The sequence below is a fragment of the Nothoprocta perdicaria genome, unplaced genomic scaffold (assembly GCF_003342845.1).
Source record: "Nothoprocta perdicaria isolate Ctin4 unplaced genomic scaffold, notPer1 scaffold_285, whole genome shotgun sequence".
NCBI lineage: Eukaryota > Metazoa > Chordata > Aves > Tinamiformes > Tinamidae > Nothoprocta > Nothoprocta perdicaria.
This window is the reverse complement of record NW_020455516.1, coordinates 577,449-595,981: the sequence shown is the minus strand read 5'-3', so window position 1 is coordinate 595,981 and position 18,533 is coordinate 577,449. Positions and strand designations below refer to the sequence as shown.

The following is an 18,533-nucleotide window of genomic DNA, read 5'->3' as shown; positions in this document are numbered from 1 at the left end:
ATTCAACAATAGTGGAGGAAATAATGGAGAGGAGCCCTAATCCCTCAAAGTGATAATAACCTGCAGAGATATTTCACCACTCATTTTTTAACCAAAACCTGACATTTCTCATTATTTCAGGGCGCAGGCTGCCTAATCCACAAGTCTATCTATCACAAGTAATTCAGGTAGAGAACTGACATGGCAATTATTTTCACTAGTACTAGCCAAAAATGAACTGTGTCTCAATGGCCACAGATCATATCTCTCCTACAGATATAGCAGTATAGTTACTACAGCATTGAAAACTTCCAATTATTGGGATGAAAGCATGCAGTTGTTGATCCAGAGAAAGCATTTAGGGAAGAAAAAGCACCTCTGTTRCATTCCATTTATTATTTTCCAATTGCCTACCCCTGTCAAACAATGACTGTATTTTCTGTGTTATTTAACATGTAAAAATCAATCAAAAAGCATAATGAATTTATCCATCAAGCAGCGATAATAGTAGTTTTAAGCCAAAATGCTCACAATGAAATCTCAATCCATAGGAACTGCTCGKCAGTCTCGCTTTTGCAGGAGACTCAAAAATCAAGCCCAGTTTTGCTAACAGGTTCAGGATCCGGGTGAAGAGCACTGTGGCAATTCACATTTTTCATCTCTCGGCTCTTACATGAAACTGGGTTCCTGGTGGCAATCACAAGTACTACTTCTAACTGCAAGAGAAAGAGRAAAATAGACTTTGTTCTACTTTCACCAAGGTTGTTCTACATTTTTTTTTAAATGAAGCATGGTAAGTCTCAAAGGCGCCACAGAAAACTTGGAGATTTCTGTAATTGTCCCGCTACAATGAATAATCAGAGAGCAAGCATTCTGTTATTATCATCAGCTCCATCTCTGATGCAATCTACATTTATTATTCCCCAGGTCTGCAAAGACCTGCTTGGAAGAAATGTAAGCATCAGTTGACAATAATGGCATTTTCCTCTGTACAGTCATTCTCTTTATGCTGAAGAAGTGTGGGTGTGAGAAAAGTGAATGAAATAAAGCCCTATCTTAGGGGAAAAAAATAAAAAAGGAAAAAGAAAAGGAGAAAGGAATAATCAAATAAAGCCTTTTCACTAAACTTCAGCAATAAACTCACTTCAAGACTTCTCCTGCACACGTGCACAAATTGTATTGCTGCTAACTACCTGATTCAAATTTTTCCACCAAAGACCATCCTCAGTTTCAGAGAAATAAAAAAACAGTAGCTTTCTTAAAGGTTTGCAGGACGCCAGTCATAATCATTTCTTCTACTGACAGTACTACTGTCAGCTTGCCACAGACTGGTATTTCCAACCACAAACATCCCAACTGAGAAGTTGACAGGAGTTTCCTCAAACTATTATTTTTTTGCTTCTCAAAAATACAACTTATAAATACATAAACAACAAGAATGTATGTTACTTGCCTCATTAAARGCTTGCTGCCTTTGCCCGCCTGCAACATATCATTTTTAGTGAGGTTTCAGTAAAAATTCTTTATCATGTGAGGGGCAGATCACACAGCAGGTGCAGTATCAGCAGACTTTCTAACATGACCCTCTGACGGACAGAAGAATGAATTTACGATTTTGGCTATCCCAGTGATGGAGATGGACTGAACAAGATTAGTTCAAATATCAAGTGAGATATTTAATCTTTCAGATTAAGAGTGACAGCAAATCTGCTCAGATGGGAATTCATCGCTTAGACATGAAGGAGGACAATGGGGATTTGGGTTTATTAGCAACCAACAACCACCGGTGTGATGAGTTGTGAGAAGCCAATATTCTCTTGCAAGACAGAGCGCAAAGCATTTCTGAACTACGTGGAAGAGGGCGCAGGTGCCATCTCCCCAAAACGCCCTGCTCTGCTGTCACCCAGCCTCAAGAGACAGACTCGACACAGATACGAGACACAGGGATGGCAAGGGGAATAAGGCCTTATCTCAGGAGGATAAAAACACTTCTTATGCTCATTAAAGGAAAAAAATAAAAGAAAAAAGGTGGAAAACTGAGAGCTAGTGAAGGAAGAAATGGTGGCAGAAGAGCGTAATATGACCTGAAAGAAGACTTACATGTCAAGCTCTGACCACACTGGTTGTGAGACAGCATATAATTTCTGTTCCCATTTCCTGGTCAGATTCAAACACCCTGGGACTCATTTCAAATGTTCTTAATGGTTTCACAGTGTTCTGCACCACCGTGACCACATTTTCCACGTAAAGACCTATACGTGACCAACACATGATCAATAAAGGCTTAGCTGCACGTTGGAAGAGACGTGCATGGCTGGGCCACAGCACTGCATAACCTGCTGTAACTGAGGCAGCTCTCAAGTGCTGCCCACATGCAGAAAAACCTTATGTGGTGCCAATACTTGGCTTTGGAAAACAGTTGAGTATTCAATAGTTTAGATTAATTAGTGTTTCCCCATAGAAAATGCCAAATAATAATAATAATGAGCCTTTAACTACATTAATGCCAACCACGCTTACTTAAAGCACTATGATAAGCAAAGATATAAATAGTTAAGTAAAAGCCAAGTTACCTCGCAGCTCTACAGGGGATATTAATAATGCTCCTGTAAGGCCCTGAGGAGTCTACTCAAAAGTTAAGGTTTCCTTATTAAAAATTCCCTTAAAGCTCCCTGGTCCAACAGAGATGTATTTATTGCACCCAAGCCTTAGTACTGAGGTCCGACAACACTCCTCTTGTAGATCTTTTTTAATTAATGGGTAAAAGGCACAAACTAGCAAGCTGAAGGTCAAATCCAGGTAGATGCTGGAGAGATGCTTCAGGGACCACGGCTCATTTTGTGGGTGTTTTATATTCCCTGTGCTAGTGGGGGACACAGGGAAGCACCTTCCTTCCTCGCACCCACAACATGACCACAAAGGATTAAGGATTACAAGACTGTCACTTTGCCACTGCCCTAGCTATGAGTGTACCTGATGTATCTTCAAATACACCTAAATATATCCCTAATCCTAAACTGTCCACAGTTATAGCTATCTGTATATGGACTGTACCGATTGCTGACAATACTCCTGGATATACAGAGTTACCACGACTGTCATGAAATGTCACGTCACGCAGCCTTACGTAGCCTGGCAAAAAGCGCCTTCCAACTCCCTTGACACTTCTGGCCTCCCACGTAAAATGACTCATTATGGTAKTAATTTCCTTTTGGCTTTGCTGTCAAGCTCTCAGTAGCAAAAAGGGGCTTTACTGGCTCCTGTCACCTTGTGCCTGACCACATCAGGCACACATGGATCTGCCTTCAGCCATCGTTTCRTCCGTCATTTCATCCTAAACAACCTCAAGCCCCTAAGGGTCACGGAAGAAAAGCTCCCACTTTATCATCATATCCAACAAGTCATGTTCTGGAAATCAACCAACATCATGAGGCTTTAATCGTCTTTCAACTTTCTCTAAAYGCCATCAGTCAGCAAACTGTCAGCTCGAGTGTGACGAGAAACCTGCTTCGTTCCCCTGAGAYCCTGGTGAAATGAGAATTATTAGCCCTTTTTTCTCTCCGAGGAGCTCATTACAAAAGAGAGAAACATCAAAAAGGGCAGGCTCCAGTGCRAGATCAATGCTGATACGTTCCCAGATGCTAAGTTTTAAAACGCGACCCACTGTATTGCAAAAACTTTGCTGTTTTCTGTATCATAGTTAAGAGCTATGCTGGAGAAGTAGCTGTGCCATTCAGATTGAGCCTCTCTGAAACAAAGCACATGGACAACAACTTGCAAGTCAAGACACCTCTTTTCCCTCTGTCTAGAAAGCCAGACTCTGTTATCAGAGATGGAAGCACTTGCACAAAATGTTATACAATCCATAAACAACAGATCCTCCTCCTCCTGTTTTGCCAGAACATCATCAAACCTTAAGAACATCCCTGTGCAAAGTTGCTGAAAAAAAATAACAAATTCATACCAAGACTTGCCAGAGACAGAACTATTTGGTACTTCTGACTTGAAAGGATTGTGAAATCATTTTCTAGAAATTTTGGCAGAAATGAGTTTGATCCTGTCTGTGTAGCTATGAACTAAGCAAATCCCCTCTCCTCCTGCCCCCAGTGTTCCGCCAGGAAGGTTTTATTCTATTTTAAGAAAGAAGTCAAAGAGATTTGGATTCAAACTTCTATATTTGAATATGGAATATATTAATATATTTTGATATGGCCTCAAGGCCCCATTGCCATTGTCTTAAAAAAAACACAGAGAGATTACTCCTATGAACAAATCTCTTCTTCACATATTTTATAGATCTGTATCTTGCATTTTTCAGTCAGTTTACTTTTACTTACTAGGATATCAACTTCCTCAGTGAATACATAACACAATTCCTGGGGGCTCAATGTAGCGGATGGGGCCCCAATCCATTTCTTTTAGCAGTCATTTCAAATCATGCCTTGACCAGTCAAATACAAACCAATAACATTCACCTAAGAGCTAAAGGAAAACAATACTGATAATCTACAAATGCTAACAGCTGAAACATTTCTGTTACTAAGCAGTATCTGTAACTGGTATTTTAGCTTCCCAGAACTGCTATCTCCTCTTCCGGCCTTCAGTTTTCCTACTCTCCAAGCAAAACAGTTGCAACCACCTGACAGTCATTGCCATGACAGCCCATGCTGCTCCCACGGGATGGTACAAAAGACAACAGGGGCAGCCAAGTTCCCTAAGCATCACAGTCAAGATGAGTGGAAGCATGGCAAGTTAACTGCGGGCTCGCGCTGTGGACAGAGCGCGGCCAGGAGGATTCCCGAGGCTCCTCGCGCTATCCCGGCTCCAGCATTCACTGCTTGAACAGGAAAGGGCAGGAGGCACCAAAGGAGTCAGGTATAYGTCCGGATGATCTTTAGGAAAGAGCACAAAGATCTTTAGGAAGAGCAACCTGAAGATGAATTGCATGGATTTGCAGCCAGTAATGTGGGAAAGGCCAGTGCGGCACCAAGGATACAGAGTCACAGCCAGGACCCAATTCACTTTAAACCTCAACCTTCCAAGTTCTCACCCCTGCTGCAATTTAATCATCTGAAAACAGAAGTCTGACATGTTCTTAYAATTAAAAAAGAAAAGGAAATACTAAGAAGAAAGAAATAAGAACACATGCTTTAATCTACTCAAGTTCTAAAACTCAGGAAATGCCTTAATCAGAAGCACAGATTAATGGCATGGCATCATTATAAGGTTGGTTTAAGTTGGCAGAATTGATTAATTGCATTCCTTACCTTCAGGTTTCTTTGAAGCAGAACCTTAATTCAGACTTTTCCTCCTTTTATGATGACTGATTCTGCAACTACCACCAACATTCCTTTTTATCTCTCCCTATCAAATACCAGGTTTCTTCTCTCAACTTACCCAAAAACTCAGTTGAAATGATGACATTTAGGTATCCCACTGGTAGGACCTAGTTCAGTTCATCACAGAGTCACTGCGGAACCACCGGGTAATGGCCAAGATGTGACCAGGCCTTCAGTTCTGCCTGCTGARGCTTCGGGCCATCATCTCCTATCTGCAGGTTACTCCCAATTTCAAGTTCAAATATAATTCCTGAATATCATACTATTCCATCCTTCAACCATCAGACTAACTCACTCGCTTGTGAGTTGAGCAACCCAAAACCTTAGCTGAAATTTCTTTGAGAGAAAACCTCAAGTTCAGAGCCAATAATCAACCTCAAACTGGGAAACAATTCCGCACATGTTCCCCAGAAAGCTCCTTGAGACCTTGCTGTCCATCAGAGCACTGTGATTCAAGGCAAGCACTACTTGGTGCTCCAAATGAAAGCAGCACAGGTGACTGAAAAGACTGTCAGACATAAAGACATTTCCTGCTCAGATACAGTTTTTAGGGTTTTTTTTTTCATTTATTTATTTTTGTCAGTTTTAGGGGAGATTCCCAAAGCCTAGGACGTGGCAAAAGGAGAACACAACTATTTTTTGCAGGCAGCACCCCAGGTATATTGCGGTATCGGGTACCACTAACTCACCAACGTCACCTGTGAGCAYCACAAGCTGAACTTTAGGAATGCACTGCCAGCTAGGAAGCAACCATCCTGCGTACCCAGGCCAACACGTCAGTCGGGACCTGCAGCGTTTCTGCTGCTGGGTAAAGACACCGCGCTGTTTACCGAGAGATATCCCCTATGTGAGTCGCCATCCAGATGCAGCGCTCCGATAATTCCGCATCTAAAGCACCTGCTCGGTCTGTGTTAGTGATCCGATGGCTGCAACGTTTAAGCATTTTTGCAAAAAGTTCACCTCTGTCAAGCCAAAACAAACAGCTTGGTATTCCTACGCATTTCGGTTTTGAAAAGGGAAGARCACCTAGGAAGGAAGCCCTGGTTTCACCCGTCAGGGCCATGCTGTACCAGGAGGACCCCTAACCCCAGGGCGGATTTGGTGGTGGTGTGAGGAACAGCAGTTTGCTGCAAGGAAGCATTAATACCTCCCAAAAGAGCAGCCGTGGAAACACACCTGGGGAGGAGGGGGAAAGGTGCACCCAGCGAGACAAGGCTGCTGCTGCCGCCCCGAGTGTATCTATACAAACATCTCATTTTGCAGGTGAGAACGACATGCACGCACTGCTGACAGCACAGCAACGTGTTGGTGTAGCAGCCAGACACACCGTTGTGCTTGGACCAGACACCTGTCAGCGCCTCTTTCTAAACCCCCTTATTTTTACGTGGTGTTATGTATTTGACTGGGATYGAGACTGTTGCTTTTAAAAGGCAACGTGTTATAGCTATTTCTAACTCAGGAGGGACATTAGGAATACAGCAACAACGCTTACCTCTTCAGACATTTGATTGTGTTGCATTAACAACCCCTTCACTCCTGGGAATATTACCATTTCATCCGGATCCGTTGCCTCCTCTCAAGCTGCTCCGCCGTAGGAGCCCTTGCAAATCTACGGGCACCCCAAAACCTCAGCTCACTCCTATATCTGGAGAGATGAAGATCTATAGAATTCGAGGCTGTCAGAGCTGATGCATTTTCCAAAGCACTTCACAGACARAAAGCAAATAAATAAAGAACATAARTTCCCTGTTTCATGGGGCCTTAAATCTAAATTATGTCACTGACWTATTTATAGGATTAAATTCTCCTGTCAGCTAAACCGGTATAAATCTRGAGTAATTCCATGATCTGAAGTTCCGCTGCTAATTAACGGAAGCCCCCTGAAACCCGAGGAAATCTGCACCACCCAAGGACATGAAGAACAGCCTGCACACTTGTCGGCTCCTTCAAGGCTCTGCTCTGCGCTTCCACCAAAACCTCTCCCTGCTCCTCTGGGAATCCCTCAGGCCAAGCCAACAAAGTGAAGTCCTGGTTTGGGAAATCCTAATGCCTACTACCAAGCTTGGAGAAACATGCTTATTTTCTGGCTACTTTTCTCTCAGAGGATGAGCCTTGAGGGGTGCAAKTCCTGAAAATTCCACCTTTTCTCCTGCTGCAGACCAAGTGTTACCTGAACAGAGTTTTTCCTATAGCAGCTTACCTAGCTTGAGACTTTTCTGTAGCAGCTACATATCTTCACAGACACTAACGCTCTTTGTTTTGGGAAACCCACCTACAAAACTGAGGCCTGTGAAGCTATTCTGTTATTTCACGCTTGTTTCTAGTTAAAATGTTGCTGATTTGCGGGGAGCAGCTGTAGGTAATTAATTGGTGCATTTCCGTCACAATTTGCTGTGCAAATTTGCCTATTTTTGTACTATTCTGTCAGTAGAAAACAGATGACAATAGTAGCAAATATGATGCTTTTTATTTTCCTAGTTACAATTAGCATAAAAGGATCATTATTTTTCCACGGTGATCTTTAGAGGAGCATGATATAGCGTGTGATTAAGAGAAAATCAAACTAAGACAAACTTCACTGACTCGCTATCAGGCAGCTGTTAAAGAGTCTTTTCCTATACCTGAGCCTTAAGTTCAGCTTAAAGATTGATTGGATTCTTCCCGATTTATTTTGTCACGTGAGATTTCTAATTCTATCCCCCTATCCCTCCTCCTTTTTGGTTGTGGTCATTTCAAACTTTTATTTCTATTCATCTACTGTAACATTCTGTTTTATCTATTGTTTTATTGGGCAATTTCCCAACTCTCCCCTTACTCAGGAACTGCAGCCTGTAATAAGCGCAATCAAGGCTGTTCATTCTGACAAATGTATGTCAGGAAAAGACTGCTATGACTTGGAAATACTCAAAGTGACTGGTAACATAATGTGTGARGCAGAATAAATCCATACAAATGGAAGTAATAGCTGAGTAGTCAAAGTAGGAGCTAAACACGGTGCGGCAGCTCTGTGCTGAGAGCTCCCCGTGCAAGCGGCTCCAATGGCAAATTACTAAATGCACTTTGCAAAGTGTTTTATGAATCAAGTGGCAAGCCCAGTTTTGCCTTAATCAGATCATCCTTCTTGTTTCGCACTTAGTCATAAAGCGGGATGAAGTTTCCATTTCCATGTTTAAGTATAAAAACGTAGGCTCGGGAAATGCAGCCACAACAACTGCCAAGCACCAYGGAGAAGGGTGTCTCAATCCTACCCCTCCACTGGAAATTCAAACGAGGAAAGATCTTTAGGAAGAGCTGCTGGGCGAGACTCCTCCTAGCTCCGTTGCCATCAGATTTAATACCGAGCAGTTTTCAACCCTGCAGCCACGCACTCGCTGCCTCTATAAAACTTTAAAACACGTGAAATTCAGCTTACAGCTAACATTTGAAGCAACATTGTTGATATGGGTTGGACTGAATTTACTGGGAGGGGATTTTCACGTCAGATGGCTCAGAAACTTGGAATCTATCCCTCCATCTCCCATGTAATTTTAGTTATGCGATCTAAGGGTTTAAAAATTCCAGAACTCTACTTAAATTCAGGAGTCTGCCTCAAGTTTAGCAATTCTTTGAATCGTATTATTCGAACCTTGYATGAAGGTGAACACCCTGGGCACAGCCTCGCTCCTGCAGCAAAACCTGCTCGGAGCGCAGGGGGGCTCATCAGGACGCTGTGAAAGGTCCATTCCCCGAGTACAATCCCTGGCGTYTCCCTCGGGCTCCAGGCACAGGGCCTGCTTCCCCCACCTCCTTTCCAGGGACACAAACACAGGGACAGGGCTCACTGCTGAAGACCCTGTTTGGCCATTTCCACTTCTGAATATAGGAAAATGGCATCTTATTCTGCATTCACAGCACTTGCTGCCTGGGGCTTGGTTTCAGCCCCCCAAATTTTTTCTTAGGAAAGGTCTCAGATATTGTTTAGGGTTTTTTTTTCCAATGCTTTCAGTTGGCTACTCCTCTCTTCCAATAAACTCTGCTCACAGCAAAGCTATTTTTTGATTTTGTACTTGGRGCACTGCAACTTTTCTCATGCACCGTTCGCCCTCTCCACAGCACGCAGAAGGTCCAAAGCTCTTTTGCAATCCCCCAACCTTGTATTTCCCAGAGTCTTGAGAGACTGATGCCGAATACGGCTTCAGTTTCTGTGCTGGGTCTGGAATGGATTTTTTTTTTTTTTTTTTTTTTTTTTAAAGAAATTACATGAAACACGTGCATGTTTATCACATTCTCCACCAGTGTTTCACGACATCCAAACCCGCGCTGCAGAATTTGAGCCCTTGCAAGCAAGCAGGAACATCCAACACTCTCTCTCGAGGCACGTGCCTGCCCAAGCCTCCGCACACGATGTCTTCAGCCCCTGCAGAGCAGCACAACAGGCRCCCCGAACGCACAAAATGTCCAGCAATCCCCAAGGCTGGAGCCTGAGCACAGTATTACCCCGGCTCTAATTCATGCCCCGTGGCCCTGGGGAGAAGGGGTGAGCTTTTACACTTCTCTACTGCCTTTTTTTTCCCCCTCTCTGTTTCAATGGGAATTCCCTGCCTGCCCAGAAAACGTAATGAAAAGTCTTAACCTCCTGGCCCTGCTTCCCGCACTGAGACCRAAATCTCCTGTAATCTTGCCAGACCTTTCACAGCTGCACCCCAGGGATTTCACACTCTGCAGCTTACGGGTTTCCCTGAAATTCATAAAAGAGAAGCCTTGTATTTTCACACAGATGTATTTATTTGGGGCAAGACCAAGAAATGCCAATATATTTCAAAGTGATTCYGCACCGCATTAAAGCGTGTGAAATATTCATGCGAACATTTGCTAATCCCACCCAGCAGAGTCTCCTTCCCTCTCTATTTAGCATGCAGCCTGCAGCAGCTGAGGGTTGTTCAGCCTTTTCATTAKGGAGAAAAGCAAGGATGGTTTGTAAAAACCATATGGAAGTAATMATAAGAAACAGCACTGAAGGGCTTTTAGCAAATCTACCTTATAAGCACGCATCCTCTTTCGCGTGTTTGTTCCTAAAATGGTGCTTGAGAGATTCCAAGTGCAAATTTATATTTATGGGTGTAATTAAAAGTGCAATATGATCAGCCATCATAACACAGAAATAAAAATTAGTTTAAAGGCAGCGCTCACGTTTTCTGACTATACATCTCAGCCCCCCCCAGCAACCCAGCATGACTCTGAGCACATTCTCCTTTTGATCCCTGTCTAACGTAGCGAGTTGTTTTCTCCTCARGTCTTTCCTGTGGCTAAGTCTTTCCATTTCCTTGTGGGACAACGGGCTCAGGAATGATCCCTCTCTGCATTCACCTGAGCCCTCGTAATTGCAGCAGGAAATGAAAATGAAGAAGTCCGAGTGCCGACAATCCTCCATTCCAGGATGGGAAAACACCTGACCTTGGAAACCGCCTTATGCCAGGGGAAAAGACATTTACTTTCCACTGAGAAAAGCTAATATTTAACCAGCGCATCGGAGATTCTCAGATAAAAAGAGTTATACACGTGCCAGTTTTTATGCTTCTTTCTGCTTCRCTGTACCTCCAAAATATAACATCTTGAAACACTGCCATTTTATGAGAAAATAAAACTGTTCTTGGAAATGCCAGAGCTGCAGAGACCACTGGTGCAGCAGTGAAGACCACTGAAGGCAGTGGCCAGAAAAAGCCACAAGGAAGCCTTTCCTGGTGCTGAATACTGCCGTGCCCACCAAATACTGCAAGTGCAGCAACTACACCAGCGATGTCAGGACAGCTCCYAGGGTGGTCTGGATACACCTACCGGGACCCTGCTGGCAATCTGGGAGGCAGGAGGATGAGGAGAGCTGAGCTGTATTGCCAGGAGCCCTGTCTGTCACTTGGTGGTCTCCATATAGTTAGCATTGCACAAGTGGCCTGGGAAACTCCTCTTGGTCTTCAAACTTTGCAGCTCTAACTTACCTTAATTCACAGACTTACTCATGACCTGAAGACAACAGYTTAACACCTTGAACAGCATCTGAGGTGCTCCTCGGTTTTGTACATGAAATGGGAACAGGACAGAGCCAGAGAGACTTAGCAGAGCCCGACGGGTCACRGTCAGGATATCAAAGTATTCAGTGAGTAATTCCCTATACTGCTAATCCCCATCTTTTATGTAAATCATACATATGGTTCATCGAAATAAAACTCATCATTGATTCTGTGAACTTCTGACTTATGTTACTGCTATCTCAGCACAAAATTCAGTCAAATCTTGCCCAGCAAATAACCAATTCGAACAATTTAGGTCTTCTCCACGTAAACAAGATGGAAGAGCAGAGAACCATGTCTCTGATTGTGCTTGTCAAGCTACTCGTTTACCAACTTTTCCCCTATCTTACACTGTGATTTTAAGGCAAAGGCATCAGTCTGAAGGAGGTACATTTGTACAAGGATGATTCACACACACTATTTCAACCATACACAGTATGTTCAGCACAAGTGTAAAATTAAGTTTTCACAAAATTCTACATAAAAAATCAGAAAAGAGGCTAAGAGAATAAAAAAGGATCAGAAAGAAAGGATCACGAGATTAACACAAATCTTTCCCTAAGAAGATCAGACCACAGAAATGACACTTTAAACATGTTTGATGTCTTATCACATGTCGCCTGTGTTAGGAACTAGGAATCGATTCTCGAGTCAAGTATCCAGTGCTGAGATGACAAAATGGATACTACTCAGTTAGAATTTCTGATCTGAGAAGCACCGTACCAGAAGTATCTCTGAAGATCTCCCTTTTGTAGCTCAAGGTATTGATTAGTATTGGCATGAGCATCTAAAATTTTGGGTACAAATAAAGGTCTCCACAAKGCAAGTCTGCTTTTCTTTGGTTTTAGACAAGGCTTCTGTAAAAGGGAGAGTTGATTCAGGACATACCTTTGAAGCAAACACCTCAGTTCCTTTCTTATTTTCCTCCTAACTAGGTTTGGTCTATCTCATTCATGTTTTCCAAGAGGAACAAGAAGAGTTCATAAAAAAGTCTCCCCAAAGTATTTCCAATGCAGTTTCTAGGGAAATTAATGATCCCGTAATCTCCGAGGAAACGAATGCCTGTCTCAAAAATCAGGAAGCTGAGAGTGAGCACAAGATGGTTTTCCCTTACAGAAAGCTTGAAATAAAGAGAAAGGTTCCATATCTGAGAGGGATGATGGCATTTCTCCTCGTCCGAGCCCTTACCTTTGGGAGAAGACATCCCGGTAGGGGCTGCCGTGCTGCAGAGCGATTCCGTACCCTCTGTCCGCCACCGTGTTCCCCACCGTATAGAAGGAGCAGTCGGCGTCGTTGATGGCCACGTACTCCAGCACCGCCGCATCCCACACGAAGGCGTAGTTCCCGTGCTTCACCTGCAGCACAAAGGAGGACAGCTCAGGCCATCGGCACTCACGGTCCTCCACGAGGACCTCATGCACCTGGATGTGTTAGAACATCGCTGGTCTCTGTTTATGGAGAAGAGTAATTGCTGATGCCCTGGAGTTCTCAACAGAAAAAATGCATCAGGAGCAACACCACTTGGTGCTTTTGCTTAGCTCCTCATTGGAAACACAGGGAATTTAAGGTGATTTGAGAGCAACCTGCTGTTGGAGAAAGAGCACTGTGCAGAAATCTTGTACTAGTCCCATTCTGGAAATCAAGGGGCACACTGGGCACCTTTATTTAATATCAAGTTCAAATAAACAAACAGAACCCAGGAAGTTAATTCTCTGAACTATTACAACAAGTATTTACAGGAAAAATGATGTGATTCTGTGGGACATACATGAATGGGTGTTGGGAAAAGGTGTGCATCTTCAAAGACTTCTGTTGCATATGAACTGCATGTTAAGTCATTCTAATTGTGTAATTAAATAAATTCAAACCAACTCACTATATTCAAGGGCTGACAAAGTCACATTTTACTATCTGTTAACATTTGAAACAAATCCTTTTTTTAAAAAATATCTACCTAAAATTTCAGAAGTTGTATAGAAACAAGCTTTTTAAAAAAGAAATCCAGTACAAATGAATCTTTTCATATTTTGATGAATTTTCATTCTCCAATCACAGAATTTTTCTAGAAAAAAAAATCTCTAAYCTCCTCTACTGGATATGTAACCACTTTCCTGTTTTGTTGGTGTCTCTCTTGGGCCTGAGCAATCGCACTGCTCGTTTCCTGACCCTCTGCCTGGCTTCACTCAGTGTTTTCTCTATGCCATATTAGCCAACCATGCTGTAAAACCAGGCTGAACCCATTGACTTTGCACATCTAATGGGAATAAATATGTGACAGCTTAGTGAAAAGTAAACAGAACACAAAAAGGCCATCTGGGGCCACGCAACCCAAGGAGAATGCAAAACCAAGGCAGCACATCAGAATCAGCAGTGTCAGTACATCATTTAGATTAGGCTTTGACAACGTGGACGATGTTTTTAAAGAGTGCTTACAYACAAAAGCCACTGAAGCAAGCCAGGGCAGACGGGCTGCAGTGCCCAGGCCCTGGTGCCGCGTTGGGGACACGTTCTGCTTCACGCGCAGTCAGGCTGACGCAGACACCGCGGGCCAGCCAAGGCAAAACCTCCCACCGGCATTTTTGGACACCGTTGAGGAAGGATTGGTGCAGCCCGTGTAATAGAGGGGCAGACACAGGGTCTGGTGATTCGGGATGATTGGCAGGATGTAAAAAATCCTTTTCAAAATAGACATGGATGAGGGATGGGGTCGGTTTTCATCTTTAGGCCCTGAAACGGTCAGTGATGGTTTTCCACCTCCAAGTGGAGTCTTAGATCTCTCCAAGCGGCCAGGGAATGAGGGACAGAGGCAGATTCCTCACAAACAAGCCCCACAACCTGCATATTCATCTGGCAGAAGCTACAACCTACAGAGCTGCTCCTTGCTTGGGTTAGTGCCTGGGCACTTAATGATAACGACTTTTGTCCTAACTCACCCTTCTACCTTCCTATTACAACGAAGGCACCAAAGTAGAGAGACTCATTCACGGGTCAGGAAAAGTCCTCTAGATTTGGCTGCCTTGCTGTAAAACRGCTCACAGTGAGAATACATCAAGGCAGCAAAAGCACTTGCTGTCAATAACACCTGTGATGAAGTGATGTCTCCGCCAGCCTCAGAGCAGCCCCAGCAATGCCAGGGCTCAGGTTCCCACAGACCTAACTGCTCACAGACAGACCAGGGTGACTCTCAGCTGAAGTGCAGGGCCAGGAAAGAGAAACTGAGGAGTCAGATGGGATCCTCCTAAACAAACATCTCCCTCCAACACAAGGTTGTCCTATGCCACAGTCCCCTTCCGTTTCAGCAGTTTCTCCTTACGCCTCTACACGTCTATGAAATGTAAAACCATGGTGCAAACCCACTCGTCATCCTTGTATCACTTTATGGAACTGTACCTCCATCTAAATAGGTCTTCACTGTTATTCAACAAATTTATTTTCACTCCTCCTTTATTTTATAACTTTATTCTGTCACTCCTTGCTAACGCAGTTTTAAATACTCTCCCGTTGGGGCTGACCCCATTCAACTGTTGCTGAACTTTGCTGATAGTTAGCCAAGCTAGAAATAGGCAGTGTAGCCTTCTTTAATCTGTCTCTGCAAATCTAGCATCTCAGCCTCCCAAAAGCAGCGATACTACTTTTGAACTTTCTCCAATTAGTAATTTTTTTACATGGGGGAAAAAAAACTGCCTTCCTAAGAGAGAATCCAAGTTGCTTGGCAGCACAGGAGGGATCTGATTCCGGTTTTAGTGCACATTTCTTTTGAARTCTATGCCCTAAGCCTTCAATCTCCCTGTCCATGCATCTTTTCACACAGCTGAGGGCTGGTTTTAACCTAAAGATCTCACTTGGGCCTCAAAACGAACAAGAAAAAATCTAGCTCTGCCTTGCGAGAACAAGCCAAGGCACTATCCTTGCTACAGCAGTCAACTAGAGAGACTAAATGAAAGAAAAACCTCTCTGGAAAAAGGAAAAGCTCTTTCCAACACACGTAATTCACGCCTCAGAGAAGACCTGCATCCCTGATGTTAGGTTCCCAGAAACTCGGTCATTTTGCATTGTGATAACCCCATTGCAGGGTGACGGCGCATCCGGATGCGGATCACACGCTCCCATGCGGCACSAGAGCACGAGGTGCTGCTGGGAGGGCAGCCTGTTGCCCTGCAGCAGCAACCCCAGCTCTCCAGTCAAGCAGGGTACAGGGGACGGGAACTTCAACCCCTGCCCGTGGCACCCACCTGTCTGCGAGACAGAGGCTAAAAAAGACGTGGGAGCACCTGATGCCTGCTCACATTAAAATATATATATATGCATACATMTACACATAAACATATATATTTTAGAAGTGTGCGTGTGTATATATATATATATAAATAAACAAAACTGAATCTGTTTTTGTCCTTCAGGATGTTTTGAACTCGCGCACTATGCTGGAAACTAGGAGGTGTGTTGGCAGGCAAAAATGTTTGACTTCACTTTACACTCTTGTGAACTCTGAGGCATCAACACACAGATAATAAAAGTATACTTATAAGGCCCCGCACTACTGCAAATTTTGGAGAATATTATTTGCTGAAGCCTTGGTCATAAACAGTAGTTAAAAAATATTCTTTGTAAGGCCACCAAAACCAAACGGCTTGGTGGCATTTGCAGGGAAGCTTTCTCCGGCAGAAGGCAATGGAGACGCCCTCACCTCCATAATCCTCTTGCAAAAGGCCAATGAAGTTGCTACTTATTGGACCGAAGCACAAGTCAGAGCCTCTGCCTTCAGAGAGACTCCACTTTGCTGATTTATTTCCTTCGGAGACCAAGATTTCAAACCCTGGTTTTCCTCACAAAGGGAACATCTCTGAACATTTTCTATCAGGATCCTACTTGACTAAAACCCTTCATTTCAGTTTGCTGGACAAAACTAAACCCAGGAACTCCGAGGACAGAGCCCCAATCTCCGCACAGAGGTTCCYCTCTGCCTACAGCCCGCACAGTCACTTCTGTTTGCACAAGGTTATCCCACTGTTGTAATATTCGTTTCACATGCTCGTGAACGTGGAATGAAATGCATGCCACAGCCTCCTACGTTTTTAATAATGTTTTATAAAATTATCTCCTTTCTTAGGCAKTTTCAATTACTGCAATATTCCAGTKGAAAAAATCCTAATGACAGCTCTGCTTTACTTGATCTATGCTTACAGGCATCTAAAAAAATATAAACTCATATAAATACAATCATAAATACAACAAGCAATTGTATTTCAGACTTTGCTCTGAATTTCCCATTTAGTCATCATGACAACTTAAGTCTCATTACATTTTGCCTCAGCCTTGCTGGTTCAAACTCGGAGAAAAACATGCTGGGAAATCTCATCAGACGATAAACAAGAATAGTTATTTGATAAGGAAACAGGTCAATTAGCCGGTCATTTCTAACTTAATCTCTTAATCTGAATGCGATGCACATACCTTGTGTCACTGGCATGCTTGTGGCAAAACATAACTGAGTCCAATTCAAGCACTTGTTCTTGTCCTACTACATAAACAAACGTAGCAACGCATCTTTGAGATAAGAAATAAGAAAAAATGGAGTTAAAATATTTGTGCTGTGAAAAAACTAGAGGTTCTTTTTCTCTTTTTAAGATAAAAAAAAAAAACAGAATGCAGTAAAACACTTTGGTTGCCATGATTCAATGCAATCAGATGACTTTCCTCCTTAAAACGAGGCAGCATTTGACCTGGAATTTGCACAAGCAGCCTGGGAGTACTTGTAAATCAGGCCTCAGAGCACAAAGCAAGCTACGCACCCAGCTCATCGTGTCGACCCGTGAAGTACATGGTACCATTTCAACAGCCAGCACTAAACAGCAGGGAAGGAGCATGAAAAACACAACCAATAGCGTCATAAAATCATCTCAACGACGCTCTAGCGCTTCACCGACGTGCAGCAGATTTGGCCAGTAACTACATGGACTTTGCTTGAAAAAATGCCACTGCCTTCTAGCCTCATTCCACATCTTCTCAATTTTGTCACTTTGCCTTTTCCTAAAATCAATACAAAATCAATCAGAATCTAAGCAGATTTTCTATTTCTTCTTATATATTTATGCCCTACAGGTAGCTCCCCTTCTCAGATACCTTAAAAGAGTAATTTGTCTCTTGGCAGAGCCACGCTACGGGCAGTGCAGCACGCTGGGCACGCACACATACTGACCGCTGTTCAGAGCTGCAGCTTTTCTCTCGTTTTGGAAGGATCAGGGAGAAGTCGCAATTCCTCACGGCACGAAGGAAGGCGGGAGCTGCCAGCAGAGCCTGACTGCAGGAACAAGGGATAGGGATAAGCAAAGGGATAAGACACTCAGCCCCACAAGCTGGTGGGTGGCTTTGGAGGGCTCCTTCTCCCTGGCAGAGAGATTTCCAAATGGGAAACACCCATGTGTCTCTTCACACCTGGACAAGGAGGTATTTAAGGAGGCCAGGCAGCTTTTTCCAAATTGGCAGCACCTGCCTGACCAGTTTTTGGGGAAAAGCAGCAAGGAGGAGCACACAAAASAGCACCTGCACACAGGGCCACGGTGCGTGTGAACACGGGAGGCTTTGCACCYACCAGACAGCCACGCAGCTACAGAGCACTGCACGTACCCAACCACAGCACCTTTCTGCCTTCAGCTCTACTAGCATCGGATAGAACACCGCTGTGAACACGTGGGCTCTGGTCCTGTAAAACAGGCTCCCTGCAAACGCAAATGGGAGGCACGGTTTGCATTCACGGAGATCTCCGACAAAGCCAACGCAGTATCTTTGCTGCTGCCTCCTTCATGCAAAATTTTAGAAAATGTTAAATCTTAAGACATAGACAAGAAAGCACAAGAAACAATGCCAGCTAAATATATCCTCCCTTGTATTATATCTGACACATCTGTGCAGAGCATATCTTAGTGGGAATAAAGATGAAAACACATTATTTTTCAGCTGTCGCTTCTGACTTTTTTAAAAACTATATTTATTTTTTTCGTCATATTTCAAATTATTTAGAGCCAATAGTGCAAAAAGCTCCATGGGAATCACAGGTCCAGTGCACATAACAGAGCAGGCACCTACATTTGGCAGCTAGTAAGTGATGTAGCTACATGGGGCACCTGCTCAGAGCAGAAGCCAGGCCTAGAGATACTGCAGCTGAATGAAC

At 43.6% G+C, this 18,533-nt stretch overlaps 1 protein-coding gene across 1 annotated transcript in view; it reads right to left on the bottom strand.

Annotated features, from left to right (window-relative positions):
* Nucleotides 1-18,533, bottom strand: part of GRID2 (glutamate ionotropic receptor delta type subunit 2) — a 535,376-nt gene that overhangs the window by 32,177 nt on the left and 484,666 nt on the right. Inside the window, exon 14 of the mRNA XM_026041440.1 lies at nucleotides 12,551-12,717. Within this exon, the coding sequence (XP_025897225.1) occupies nucleotides 12,551-12,717 (167 nt within the window). The remainder of the gene's footprint in view (nucleotides 1-12,550; nucleotides 12,718-18,533) is intronic.